At 44.2% G+C, this 15650-nt stretch overlaps 1 protein-coding gene across 2 annotated transcripts in view; it reads right to left on the reverse strand.

Annotated features, from left to right (window-relative positions):
- Positions 1-7332: 7332 nt before the first annotated feature.
- ARMC6 (armadillo repeat containing 6) overlaps positions 7333-15650 on the reverse strand; it is a 41487-nt gene continuing 33169 nt past the window's right edge. Inside the window, exon 8 of one of the 2 annotated variants that reach the window (XM_040417422.1) lies at positions 7333-8214. In XM_040417422.1, coding sequence (XP_040273356.1) covers positions 8002-8214 — 213 coding nt within the window. In that variant the 3' untranslated portion in view covers positions 7333-8001. The remainder of the gene's footprint in view (positions 8215-15650) is intronic. The other variant, XM_040417423.1, reaches the window with a different exon arrangement.

The raw sequence follows: 15650 nt of genomic DNA on the forward strand, positions 1-15650 counted from the left end.
AAAGCAAAGGAGTGGAATATTCTTGAATGGCCAAGTCAGTCACCTGATCTGAACCCAATAGAGCATTTCACTTGTTAAAGACTAACACTTCGACAGAAAGGCCCACAAACAAACATCAACTGAAAAACCGCTGCAGTAAAGGCCTGGCAGAGCATTAAGGAGGAAGAAACGCAGCGTCTGGTGATGTCCATGAGTTCAAGACTTCAGGCAGTCATTGCCAACAAAGGGTTTTCAACTAAGTTTTATTTACAATAATTGAATTTGTCCAATTATGTTTGAGCCCATGAAATGAAGGGATTGAGTTTAAAAAATGCTTTAGTTCCTCACATTTTTATGCAATCATTTTGTTCAACCCATTGAATTAAAGCTGAAAGTCTGAACTTCAACTGCATCTGAATTGTTTTGCTCAAAATCCATTGTGGTAATGTACAGAACAAAAATTAGAAAAATGTTGTCTCTGTCCAAATATATATGGACCTAACTGTACCTGTAGCTGTAGTTCGCCTGATTAAAGTGCTGCTTTTCTTTGGTTGATCTGAGGCTCTGTTCCTGAGGAAGTATACTTTTTCCTAATATGCAAATTAGGAGTTTGTTGCAATGAGGGTGTAATCGTTGCTCTTGTTGCACCCAAGTTCTGCCCCCTTCTGTAGCCAGCTCCTATCTCACTGCTTTGCCACTGTTTATTCGTACTGTCAATCAATGCAGCTGAGGACAATGATTGGCTGCAGTGGTCACATGCCCAATCCAGGCATATTACCCTGCTGTTTTATAAACAAATAGCAGGCAAGAGAACCGGGACCAGCGCACGGGATGTGCGTAGGGTCATCTGCCCCTACGCACATTTATCATTTATGCCAGTTCCCTTGCGTAAATGATAACTGAAATCTAGAATTTTAGTCAGGAGCACAGACTGCTGGAGGATGTATTTCATTAATGATGAGACGTGTTCAGCAGGCAACAGGGGAGGCACAGCAGTTAGATAGGCACAGTTCTGGAGCATATTACCGACTGGGCTTATACCAGTAGTAGTGGCAATGATGGTAGTAATTAGGGATAAGCAAATCGACTTCGGATGAAACATGCGAAGTCGATTCACATAAAACTTTGTTCCAATACTGTACTGAGCAGGAGCTCCGGTTAGGTTCCAAGTTGTAGCTTGGAACCGAACCAGAGTTCGGGAAATGGTTTTTTACAGTATATATTCATTTATGACTATAACTTTGGCTCATTGGAGTCAATACATTCTAATACTGTACGGAGCTCATTGGAGACAATACATTCTAATACTGTACAGAGCTCCTGCTCCGTACAGTATTGGAACAAAGTTTTATGCAAATCGACTTTGGATGTTTCATTCGAAGTTGGTTCGCTCATCCCTAGTAGTAATCATCACTCTAAGGCCCCTTTCACACGGGCGAGTTTTCCGGACCCATTCATTTCTATGGGGCTGTGCACATGAGCGGTTATTTTCACACATCACTTGTGCGTTGCGTGAAAATAGCAGCAAGCTCTATTTTGTGCGTTTTTCACGCAACGCAGGCCCCATAGAAGTGAATGGGGTGCGTGAAAATCGCAAGCATCCGCAGGCAAGTGCGGATGGGGTGCGATTTTCACGCATGGTTGCTAGGAGACGATCGGGATGGGGACCCGATCATTATTATTTTCCCTTATACCATGGTTATAAGGGAAAATAATAGCATTCTGAATACAGAATGCTAAGTAAAATAGGGCTGGAGCGGTTAAAAAAAAGAAAAAACAATTTAACTCACCTTAATCCGCTTGTTCACGCAGCCGGCATCTCTTTTGTCTTCATCTGTGAGGAATAGGACCTTTGATGACGTCACTACGCTCATCACATGGTCCATCACATGATCCATCACCATGGTATGAAAGTTTGAGTAGAAAGTTCGTGCATAACAAAAAACGTCAACTTGTCGGCGGTATTGCCTCCAGCAGTCCAAATGCAGGCTTTAGGTGGCCTGCTCTCCCAACACACACAGGTCTCAGCTTTTCAGCCCAGCACAGGTCTCAGTACCCACTCCCAGCTGACACTGCCGGCTGTTTTTTTTATTGGCCAGTCAAGACCCGGCCTGGAACGTGGGGAGTAGTCACCCACCCAGTACTTTGACTAATCCCAGTAAGAGCCGTCCCGGATCAGCTATACAGCCATACTAAAATAGCGAAATGTCAATCAGCATTAGCTGCCGCTGACACCTGAAAATACCAGTTCTTATTTCACCGAGGCCAGGAACCTATGTGACACATACCCTTCCGGCAACGACGGACCCTTGCGCCCTTCCTACACCCCCCAGTATTAAATCATTGGTGGCAGTGGCCTCCCCCCTCTTCATTGGTGGCAGTAGCAGTTCCAATCGGAGCCCCAGCAGTGTAATCGCAGGGGTCTGATCGGTTACCATGGTAGCCTGGACGATACTGAAGCCTTCCATGGTCAGCTCCCTGCTGCTGTGTGTACTATGCCCAGGGCAGCAGGGAGAGTGTCTATTAGGGTGAATAGGACAAGGGATTAAAAGATCCCAGGTTCTAACCCCTATGGGGGAAATAGTTATTAAATAAAAAGTAAAAAATATTTTTTTACAATAAAACACACAAAATATTTAAGTATAAATCACCCGTAATAGAAAAAATAGTCACCTTGTCCCCCCCCCCCCCAAAAAAAATGCAGTGTCGATATCTGCAGTTAAGGCGAGGTAGTCTGCTACCTGTCGGTCGAGTCGTTCTCTGAGGGTGGACCCCGAAGGGCTGTGTAAAGCATACTTTTTAACTTGTTTTGGAACTGCTGCATCCTTTCCGACTTCCGGTAATTCGGTAACATTTCAGCCACTTTCTGCTTATACCGGGGGTCTAGTAGCGTGGCCACCCAGTACAGGTCATTCTCCTTCAGCCTTTTTATACGAGGGTCCCTCAACAGGCATGACAGCATGAAAGACCCCATTTGCACAAGGTTGGATGCCGACCTACTCATGTCCCGTTCCTCGTCCTCTCTGATCTCTTTGAAGGTCTGTTCTTCGCCCCAGCCACGTACAACACCACGGGTCCCAGATAGGTGACAACGAGCACCCTGTGATGTGGTTGGTCTTCCTCCTCCTCAAAGCCACATTCCTCCTCAGACTCCTCTTCCAGCGTTGCCGCAGGTCCAGCAAGCGATGCTGATAAGGCTGTTTCTGGTGGTGATGGTGACCATAAACTCTTTCCTCTTCACGCTCATCTACGGCCTGATCCAGCACTCTTCGCAGGGCACGCTCCAGGAAGAAAACAAATGGGATGAGGTCGCTGATGGTGCCTTCGGTGCGATTGACTAGGTTTGTCACCTCCTCAAAAGGACGCATGAGCCTACAGGCATTGCGCATGAGCATCCAGTAACGTGGCAAAAAAATACCCAGCTCCGCAGAGGCTGTCCTAGCACCCTGGTCATACAAATACTCGTTGACGGCTTTTTCTTGTTGGAGAAGGCGGTCGAACATTAGGAGTGTTGAATTCCAACGTGTCGGGCTGTCGCAAATCAAGCGCCTCACTGGCAGAGGACTCAGCCGAGGAGGTTAGCGAAGAGGATGGAGTAGGAGGAGGTGGCAGCAGGCCTGCCTGCAAGTTGTGGCGGTGTCACCAACTCCGCTGCAGAACCACGCATTCCATGTTTGGCAGCCGTCAGCAGGTTTACCCCATGCGCAGTGTACGTGATATACCTGCCCTGACCGTGCTTTGCAGACCAGGTATCAGTGGTCAGATGGACCCTTGCCCCAACACTGTGTGCCAGACATGCCATGACTTCCTTTTCCACAATAGAGTACAGGTTGGGGATTGCCTTTTGTGAAAAAAAAATTGGGCCGGGTACCTTCCACTGCGGTGTCCCAATAGCTACAAATTTTTTGAAGGCCCCAGACTCCACCAGCTTGTATGGTAAAAGCTGGCGGGCTAAGAGTTCCGACAAGCCAGCTATCAGACGCCGGCAAGGGGCTGACTCTGTGACATTGGCTTCTTACGCTCAAACATTTCCTTGACAGACACCTGACTGTGGGCAGATGAGCAGGAACTGCTGAAAGTGAGAGGCGGAGTGGCGGGTGGTTGAGAGGGGGCAAGCAGGACAGCAGTGGTTGACGTGGCTGAAGATGCTGGACCAGGAGGAGGATGGTGGCTTTGAGTTTGTGTGCTGCTTGTACTCATGTGTTAATCCCATATTTTTGATGTGAGATCATTTTTGCCTTCGCAAAGCAGTTGTACCTAGGTGGGTGTTGGACTTCCCACGACTCCGTTTCTTTTGGCACAGGTTGCAAATGGCATCGCTGTTATCAGAGGCAGACACACAAAAAAAAATGCCACACTGCTGAGCTTTGCAATGATGGCATTCTGGTGGTGGCAACAGCATGCGTTGATTGGCGTGCTGTCTGGCTGACCCCGGGTGCCGATACATGCTGTCTGACTGTGCCTCTAGCTCCTTGCGACGACCTCCCCCTGCTTCCAACTCGTCTCTTCCTCCTCTCTGTCTCCCCATCTGAACTTTCCCCCTGTTCTTCTTCTCTTCGAGCGGGTACCCACGTGACATCCACGGACAAATCGTCATCATCAACCGCTTCACTTGTATCTGACAACTCAGCAAAGGAAGCAGCAACGGGTACAACATCATCATCATCACACCGTACGTCCATGTGTATAATGCCTGACTGAGACATATCCCTGTTATCTACATCCTCTGGCAATAATTGTTACGCATCACTCATTTCTTCCAACTGATGTGTAAATAACTCCTCTGACAGATCAAGTGAAGCGGCTGTGGTGCTAGTGTTGGTGGTGGCGGCGGGCGGGCGAGTGGTAACTTGAGAGGTGCCCGAAGCTGAGCTGGAGGAGGATGGTGCATCAAGGTTCCGAGCGGAAGCTGTAGAAGATTGGGTGTCCTGTGTAAGCCAGTCAACTATGTCCTCAGAATTTTTCGAGTTCAGTGTACGTGGCCTCTGAACACTGGGCATTATTCTAGGGCCAAAGGAAATCACAGCACCACGACGGCCCCTGCAGGGTGGCCTGCCTCTGCCTGTCATTTTTTTTTAGATTAGTGGTACTATGCGTGCAAGGTACTGTGCCACCCTATATGAGTGGTGGGCAGTGGGCACAGTACAGTCTGTGGGCCTGACACTCACTGGCAGGCAACTGCAATTATATTACAGAGGAAAAATTCAATGATTTTTTTAACAGCAAGGTGCTGTGCCACCCTATATGAGTGGTGGGCAGTGGGCACAGTACAGTCTGTGGGCCTGACACACACTGGCAGGCAACTGCAATTATATTACAGAGGAAAAATGTTATGACTTTTTTATCTGCAAGGTACTGTGCCACCCTATATGAGTGGTGGGCAGTGGGCACAGTACAGTCTGTGGGCCTGACACTCACTGGCAGGCAACTGCAATTATATTACAGAGGAAAATTTGTATGACTTTTTTATCTGCAAGGTACTGTGCCACCCTATATGAGTGGTGGGCAGTGGGCACAGTACAGTCTGTAGGCCTGACACACACTGGCAGGCAACTGCAATTATATTACAGAGGAAAAATGTTATGACTTTTTTATCTGCAAGGTACTGTGCCACCCTATATGAGTGGTGGGCAGTGGGCACAGTACAATCTGTGGGCCTGACACTCACTGGCAGGCAACTGCAATTATATTACAGAGGAAAAATTAAATTAATTTTTTTAACAGCAAGATGCTGTGCCACCCTATATGAGTGGTGGGCAGTGGGCACAGTACAGTCTGTGGGCTTGACACTCACTGGCAGGCAACTGCAATTATATTACAGAGGAAAAATGTAATGACTTTTTTATCTGCAAGGTACTGTGCCACCCTATACGAGTGGTGGGCAGTGGGCACAGTACAGTCTGTGGGCCTGACACACACTGGCAGGCAACTGCAATTATATTACAGAGGAAAAATTAAATAACTTTTTTATCTGCAAGGTACTGTGCCACCCTATATGAGTGGTGGGCAGTGGGCACAGTACAATCTGTGGCCTCTCACACACGGGCATCTCACACACGGGCAGGCAACTGCAATATATATATAGAAAAAATAAAATAAAAGTAGACTGATGTACCAGCCCTAAAAAGGGCTTTTTGGGGTGCTGTCAGGACGCTGTCCTTACAGCAGATCAGATGAGTCTTTGAGGACTGGAATGGACACAGAACACTGGCCTAGCTAACGCTTTCCCTATTAATTCAGCATCAGCAGCATCACTCTCCCTGCTCTAACTAACACTGCAGCTTCAGAATGAATCTAAGAGGGCTGCCATCCTTGCTTTTTTAGAGGAGGTGGGAGGGTCTGGGAGGGAGGGTATGCTGTTGATTGGCTGGAATGTGTCTGCTGACTGTGTGGTACAGGGTCAAAGTTTGCTCAATGATGACATATAGGGGGCGGACCGAACATCGCATATGTTCGCCCGCCGCGGCGAACACAAACAAGCGATGTTCGCCGGCGAATAGTTCGGGACATCTCTAATCTTTATCCACTTTTAGAACTTGTGTGAAAATCTCGGTTTGCATCTTTTCTCCATTCTTTTGCTCATCTCTATTGACTGGAGACTCACTGTTTGGATCAGTGAACATAGAAATAACAAAGATGATTATGGCATCCAAAGTGAGTAGGTAACCAGCATTCCCCAGTCACCCCATACTAAAATTTACCCAAATTTCACACAGTCAGTGACTCTTCAGTCTATAGATGCAGCAAAAGAATACATGAAAGATCCAAACAGTGAATTCAAAAGAAAAGTTGTTTGCTGATATAAGAAGATTTAAGAAATGGTGTTTGATTGAATTCCTGTATGGATGAAGAACAAAGTGTAACTCTCACAAACTTTATTTTAACCTCTTGGCAGTTTAATCATAAATGACGTTCTTTCACTGTCCACTGGTATTTTTTAGTTGATAAAAGCAGCGCAGACTCTCCTGCGCAGATCTTGAAGTAAAAGCAGTGGAGCCGACACTAACAGCACATGCCCACTGAGACAGACCAATCATCCCTGCCGCTGTCATAATGACCCATGCAGTAACAGGATGTGAGAGTGGTGTAAAACGTATTAGTTTGTACAAGAAAGCAAGAAGCTCTCTAAGTAAGGAAATATAAATGTAATCTTTTAATCAGTGTTCTCATCGCACTAGCAGTTATTTCAGGGATAAGGCCTCATGCACATGACTATGTATTTGCGGTCCGCGACCATGTTGCATTTGGAACGGCCATATGGATGCGGAAAGAACACGGATAATCCATGTCCTTCCTCATCCGTATGTCTATTACGCAAAAAGATAGAACATGTCCTATGCTTGGCCGCACAACGTGGACCATGGACCCATTTAAGTCAATGGGTCTGCAAAAAAACTTAACAGATGCAACACGGACATCACCCACAAATACATGCAGTCATGTGCATGAGGCCTAAGCTTGTTTTCTTCCACTTGCCAGAACACAGTGCATGACCACAAAGTCTCAGGGGCTCATATTCACGGTCAACATTTAAAGGCTCTTTTAAACAAGCCAATTATCTGATTGTATCAGATCACATCCTTTATGCGGCACAAAAAAAATGATGATTTGTCTACTGCATGTCGCCATGTCGTGCTGCCGACGAACAATGAATCTGTATGGGGACGAACAATTGCAGTAACAGTCTTTCATCCCCAGACATTGGTGGTCAATGCTGCTAACGGGTAGGCAATGATCAAGAACGTATTCCCGATCACTGCCTGTTCTATCAGTCCATGTAAAGGTACTGTAATACAACTGTAGCTGCACTTTTAATGCTGCAACAAGCAAATGCAGAAAGTGGGCTTAGGCAATTATGTGAAGACATTCAGTGAAATACTGCAAGGAAACAGAGCAATAAATGAGATATATCATGTCATAAAATAAAATAAATAGGAATTTGCTCTTACTATAAAGGATACACTGAAGGCATCACATTTGCCAATTTTTTTTTTTTTAATATGGGTATAAGGTATACTGAGGTTACTGCTTCAAGCTGCCTTTCTGGCCAGTCCATAGCTCTTTTAGCTCTACTTCACATCCTAGGTCCCTCAGAGCAGCTTTGGCGACATCGTCACAGTCCTTGTGAGCGCTGCGGGCTTGGAGAATTAAAGACTCTGCTCCCATTTCCAGAATGGATTGTGAGAAATCGCGAGTGCGGGACACCAGGTTCCTGATCACCATGCAGGCTTGTTTCTGAGGGAGACATGAATGGCACATACTGTTAGGACAACTTTACACATTAAATGGAGTCTGCCACCAGGACATTGACCGCAGAACCAGGCATAATGCCTTGTAGGAGTAGCTATGCCGAATGTAATGATACCTTTCACTTAGTAACCCATAGCTTCATTCTGGAGAAAAAGTACTTTTAATCCAAATGCAAATGAGCAGTTAGGGCACTGAGGGCAGGCTCAAGCCACTCTGTGCACACTTGCTCCTCCTGCTTCCTATGTCAGCCCCTCCTCTTCTTGAAGGACCAGATCAGGTGAAATGAGTATACTGTATAGGCCCAACCTGGCCCCATCAAAAAAAGGAAAAAGAGGGGCTGGCAGAGGAAGCAGGAGGAGCAAGGGTGACGCGTCACTACCCTGGGTGACTTAACTGCTCAACTTCATATGAATTAAAAGTACTTTTCCTTGTCCTAACAGCCATGGGTTTTAGTAGGGGTTTTATCGCCTGGGTGCAGTTATTATATCACTCTCCAGATGCAAGAATTAGGGAAAATGGGTTGCTTTCCGGATATTTCCCTTTACATAGGGGTACTCGACAGGGATGCCCCTTATCACCTTTATTATTCGCAATTGCCATTGAACCCCTTGCTTGTTTGTTGCGTACATCGACATACTGGGACCATCGGGAAGAGAGAGTCTCATTATACGCGGACGACCTTTTACTATATGTAGGCGACCTGCAGAATTCCATAGATTCTGTAATGCAGGAAATAGTTGGATTTGGGACTTATTCCGGACTCACCATTACCTGGGATAAGTCCACAATCCTTCCACTTGATCCAGCCTCATTGGATGTTAAAAGCATGCCCTTACAAGGGGGTGATGGTGACATCATCTCCGACGGACTATATTAAATTGAACATAGAACCATTGGTTGCCAAATTTGCCACTAAATCTAATATGTGGTGTAAATTACCTCTATCAGTCATCGGTCGCAGTAATCTCATAAAAATGCTACTTATGCCTCAGTTACTATATCTCCTCCATAACTCCCCAGTCTGGATTCCACAAAGGTTGTTTTTTAAAATCCAAGGGATTTTTAGATCCCTAATTTGGAGGAAAAAGCAGCCGAGAATAAGTATTGTAAGGCTCCAGAAGAGTAAAGAGGGGGGCGGATTATCTTTACCAAATCCTTGGTTTTATTTCATAGCCGCCCAGCTGCAACATTTTAAAGGATGGCTCCAGACTGACGAGCTGGACTCTTCAGCTGCTATTATTTAATCTATAGCAAAACAAAGGGCTCCGATTGCCACGGTGAAACTATGTCTCACGCTCGACCACACTCCCTACCCTGTCCCTAGCGACCAAAGTATGGTCTAAATTTAAATGTATGATTGGTATCAGCGTTTTTTTTTTAGCGAATCCCAGCGACTATCACAATTATACCTTATACATCTAGTATATAGAACCCCACAATTTATTTTCAGAATTGGTGTGCACGCAGATTCCAAATGTCCTAGATGTGGGGAAGAAGGTGCGACATTGCTCCATATGATTTGGAACTGCTCACGATTGCGATCCTATTGGGAGGATGTCAGAAGTATTATAGTGACGACAACTCAGATACGTCCACCCGCTGACCCTAGAGTCTGTATACTGGGGATACTGGACTCTCCGGGACTGGGAGACAAGAAATCCCTTTGTATTCAGAGACTCCTGTTCCAGGCTAGGGTACTGATAGCTAAACACTGGATACGAGAGACCCCTCCCACAAAACAAGAATTTAATAGGATAAATGTAATTCTGAAATTAGAAAGGGGAGTATATGCTAAACTAAAATGTCCAACTAAATTCCTATCTTTATGGCAGGGGTGGGTTGAGTCTGCGCAACTGGCTTCTCAGGCATTAATTCAATGTCTTTCTTACACCCCCTCTCCAGAGGAACCACATAGTCATGGTACACTGCTTGAACGGCTAAATTAGCATAGATAGGTGGAAATGTTTTGATGCCCAATTGTATGATTATCATTAAATCTACAGAGACTGATGTCTCTCTGCTCAAGGTGGGGTGGGGTGGGGGGTAGGGTGGTATTGTGTTATTATATGCAATGTTACATTACTTCAATTATTTAACTGCTGTAATGTTCACGGGAATTTTGATCTCCCATAATGCCATGGGTGTCTGCGTACACCAATATTTTTGTAAGTTGTTGTATTTATTTTCAACTATACAAAAAACAGCGAAATCCTTGATGATGTTCATGTGATATTGTTTATTTCAATAAAAAGTAAACTGATAAAAAAAAAAAAGTACTTTTCCTCAAAATGAAGCCTTGGTAACTAAGTGAAAGGCATCATTTCATTCAGCTGAGCTAGTCCTACAATGTGTTGTGCCTGGTTTAATAGTGAATTTCCTGGTGAAAGATTCCCTAAATACCTAAAGGGGTTGGATAAGTATAAAAAAACAATAAATTGCCCCAGACAATAACTAAAACCAAGAGGTATTAGTATCATGAGAGGTATACTGTGTATATATAATTTTTCTACTGCATTCAGCATAGCATGCTCACGTTGATGAGAGGCTGTGTGGGCGGAGCATCTGCAAAGTGAAAGTAAAAATCCCAGCATGCATCACAGCAAGCATCTTCAGAGGAGCAGTCACATGACATCCCTGGCTAACTGTGATACCATAGTGACAACAGCACCTCAGGTGTCATCTCATAGCAGATAGAGAAGTGATTTTGACGTCCAGGATATGGTCAAAAGGACATTAGTCTGGTTTATACAATTACAAATATATATCGGCACTAAACTATATCAGGAGCAATATCATCTGAACTATTATCCTTATATATTCCTCCTATATACTGGACTACCAAACTGGCAACCACATAAGCGACTTTTTTACTTTAAAAAAATAAATAAAAATTTACAGTTTCTATTTTTATCCTTATTTTTAGTTTTTACCCTTATTTTTATATTCTATTTTTGAAGTTGATCAACTACAGCAAACAATGCTTATGTAATATATTGTCTCTATATATAGTGGATGTCTGATAGGATTAAAAAATCACAGATAAAACTAAGATAAAAACATCCTGCACGGTATGATATACCCACTTTACTAAGTGCATTATTATCTTATTTCTGTGATTTTCTGATAGGATTAACCCTAATGTTTCAGGGAGATTAGTCACACATCCACATATTTGTATGTGCACTTTATGTTTATAATAAATCTGTATATATTTCTATACCAGCCGACTATTGATTATACATACAGTGCCAGATAGCCGAGTGCCCCCCAACCAATCCTTTATCTTTACATATATACATGTATATATACACACACACATATATACATGTATATATACACACACATATATACATCTCCTCCATGATGGGAACATAGTTCTTCAGGGCTTCCCTGGAGAAGGCTTGTACGATGACCTTCTTGTAGCACCATGGTATGGAGGGGAGCCACTGTCACTTAGCCACTACCATGGAGCTGTACACCCTGGTTACCAGTGCCCTGTGCACCCTGGTGCTGCCAGTCCTGCTGCTCACTGCAGTCAAGCTGTGGGAGCTGTACTGTTACAGCTGCAGAGACCCCGGCTGCCAGTAACCGCTGCCCCCTGGCACTAGGGGGCTGCCTTTCTTTGGTGAAACCTTGCAGATGGTGCTACAGAGACGTAAATTCCTGCAACTGAAGCTCAGAAAGTACAGACACATCTACAAGACGCATCTTTTTGGAAAAGTGCGGCAGATCCTCCTGGGGGAGCACATGCTGGTGTCCGTGCACTGGCCGGAATCAGTCCTTACCATCCTGGGGGCCGACTGCCTCTTCAATCTGCATGACAGCCAGCACAAGCACATGAAGAAACAAATATATACATGTATATATTTATTGTAAATTATGGCCAGGGGATCTGCTCCTGCTAGGCTCCCCGCTCCGAACTCTGACAGGAATAAGCTGTAGAGACAGAACAAGCAAAGTCGGAGCAGGGAGCGTGCCAGTGGCCTGATGAGGAAAAGCAGCGCATGCGCAGTTACACTACAGGCATGGACGAGCTTTTTCTAAAGCTCCTCCATGTCACGTGCAGCCATGGATGGATTCGGCTGCAGGGCAAAGCAGGCTCAGGGGGCGTGGCTTCAGATAATAGAAAATACTGGCAGATGTGCTTAATGACATATATTAGGAAATTAACTTCGCCTCCCACACAGTAGTAGCAAATACATGGAGAGTGGCCAACCCCTTTTTTTTTTTTAACAAATCTCTTTTTATTAAGATTTTACATGTTTTATAAACACACAAAGAGAGATTCCATAATGTCATATAACTGTCGGTACAACATAGTATATGATAAATGTGGACAGGTGAGTGAAAGAGGGGAGGGGGAGAGGTAAGGATAAAAAACATAGTGTACAAAAATATAAGCAGTAACAGACGGTCATGGACAATTCAATCTTCAGACTATTAGCAAAAAGTAAGAAAGATTGACGTAGAAGTTGAGGCTTGAGTTGATGCCTGAGCGGCTGAAGTTGTATTAGTAAGGTGGATCCTGGCGACTGTAGGTGTTATTCTGCAGTTAGTATCCCTGTTTTATACCTACAAATGTTCAATGAAGTTGACAAAATGTTTTCCAAGGTTTCGACAAGTGGGCATACCCAGCGTGCATTCTGTTGGCCCAGTCTGCAAGTTCTTCCATCAAGCACAACTGGTCGACCTTGTTGTACCATTGCTCTAAGGTGGGGGGGTCAGTGCTTAACCATCGAAATGGTATTAGCAGTCTAGCTGCCGGAATAAGCAAGGTGGGTAAATCTGCCGCTAAAGGATGCCAACCAATTGAAGGTAGCCATAATAAAACTGCGGCGAGAGCTTAATGGAGGACTTACAAATCTCATAGGTCTTTTGCTCCACTTGACTCCAAAATGGATACAATAGGTATATACAGTAGGTAGGTAATATGATTTTTACATCTCCAACAAGTGTCTGAGTACACTAGTCCCATCTTGAATAGTTTGCTTGGATCATTGTACCAGTGCGTCATGGTTTTGTAGGAGTGCTCTTGTATCTTTACGCATCTTGAAAAACCATGAGACTTCAGGTGGATCTGTCTTATGTCTTGAGGGGAGAAAGATCTATTAAGGTCTCTTTCCCATTGCCTGATGTATGCTGGTAGAACCTCTCCAGGGGTGGAAATAAATGATTTGTATAGGAGTGAGACAGCGTATTTTGGGATTTTGTCCCCTAGAGCCAGTTTTTCAAACCACAATGGGGCTGGGGTAGTGTTGTATTTGTTAACTAATAATTTGCAGGAGTATTCTAATTCCGATGTGGCCAGGAAATTGCCTTTTCCAATAGCTTGGGTGCATATAAGGGGTATTTCTTTTTGGTCTCTAAGGAGCTCCAAAAGTGTTGAGATCGGGATGTTTCTCAGACGTTTCCAAAACTTAGGAATAGGGATTTTAGGCATTTGCATTAAATATGGGATAAAGTCAGCTGTCAAATGTCTCAGAGGGTCAGAGAAAAGAGGGGTTTTGGTGTGTATAGAGCGTGTGGTTAGTAATATTCCCTTAGTGAAACCTTCCGGAGTTCCCGCCGTTTGGCCCAAGCCCCAGAGACCTGCTAGTTGACTCTCCGGCAGTAATGCTAATTCAATGTCAGAGCCCAAAGGTCTGATTTTGGGTATACACAGTTGAAGCCATCTTTTTAGTTGTGTAGCTTTATAATATGTCTGTAGATCTGGTAGATCACAACCACCATCTATCCGACTCTTCATTAATTTATCATATGCCAATCTCGTTTTTTTGCCCTTCCAAAGGAATTTTGTGAAGACGTGTCTAACTTGTTTGAAGAAAATTTGTGGTAGGTGTATGGGGACCATCTGAAGTAAGTATGTTAGTTTAGGGACTATGTAAGTTTGAAGTAGGTTTTTCCGTCCTAACCAAGACACCCATGGGATAGAGAGAGATTGCAGTTGGATTTTGATCTTCTTTAAAAGTGGAAGATAGTTAGATCTATAAAGGTTTGCTGGGTTATTTGTAAGTAGGATTCCCAAGTAAGGTAATGAGTTTTGGTTCCATTTAAAGGGAAATTATGTTTTAAGCCAATTAACTGTTCCCGCTGCCAGGGAGATTCCCATAGCTTCGGATTTAGCGTAATTTATCTTAAATTTAGACAACCTTCCAAATAGGTCAAAGGTTCCGAAAATTTGTGGTAACGCTTGTTTGAGGTTTGTGATGAGCAGGAGATCGTCTGCAAAAGCGGCACACTTGTGCTCGAATCCATCCACTTTCAGGCCTTTGATAAGAGAATTGTCCCCAAATGCCTGAAGTAGTGTCTCCATGACTAATATGAATAAGGAGGGGGAAAGGGGGCATTCCTGGTGTGTTCCATTGGTTATTTGAAAAGCCTTCGATAAAGAGCCATTAACCCTCACCCTCGCACTTGGCAAATGATAGAGACATAACTGCTTGAATGAATGTATCAGGGAAACCTAATCTGTGTAATGTGCATGAATAGCCAGTCTACTCTATCGAAGGCTTTCTCCGCATCCATGCCCAACAGTACCAGAGGAGATGCTTTTTTCTTTGCCCATGAGATAGCATTAATAAGTCTGCGAGACTGGAGGTTTCCCTCTATGCCCATCACGAACCCAGCTTGTTCTTGATGAATAAGTCTTGGGATACAGGTTTTAAGTCTTCCTGCCAATATTTTAGCCCAGATTTTTACATCTAGGTTTAGTAATGATATGGGTCTGTAATTGCTACATTCTGTACTATCCTTTCCCTCCTTGGGAATTATGGTGATGGTAGCTTCTAATGTTTGCTTTGGTAGGGGTTCACCTCTAGCCAATGCTTGGCACCAGCTAGTTACATGTCGTACCAGCACTGGAAGTAGTTTTTTATAATAGCCACTAGGGAGACCATCAGGTCCAGGGGCTTTGCCCATAGGCAGACTTTTAATAACCGTTGTAACCTCCTCTTCTGTAATAGGTGTTAATAATGGTGAAATTTCACCCTCTTCTAATTACGGCAAGTTATACTTATTCAGGAATGCGTCTATGTTGTTTTCTCGATCTCTTTCGGTTTGGGTTCTAGGTGTGTCAGGTTGTATATTGTCTAGATTGTACAGTGTTGTGTAATAGGAGCGAAATACCTCTGCGATGTCTTTCGTGGCGGAGACCAGTGGTCCTTTGGGTGTTTTAATTTCAGATATATGTTGTGCGTCTACCCTCTTCTTAATGAGATATGTCATCAACTTGTTGCGTCTATCCCCATGCATATAATGTTTGAATTTAGCATATTGATAGGCTTTGGCGCATTTTATATTAAAGGGTTTCTACCACCACATTTTGACCTAATTAGCTGTCTGACACTAGCGATCTGCTAGTGTCTGCTGTACCTAACCATGCTATTGTAATACTTTTCTCTGCAGCGGTTACCCTAAAAAAC

This window comes from Bufo bufo, chromosome 2, assembly GCF_905171765.1.
Source record: "Bufo bufo chromosome 2, aBufBuf1.1, whole genome shotgun sequence".
Classification (NCBI taxonomy): domain Eukaryota; kingdom Metazoa; phylum Chordata; class Amphibia; order Anura; family Bufonidae; genus Bufo; species Bufo bufo.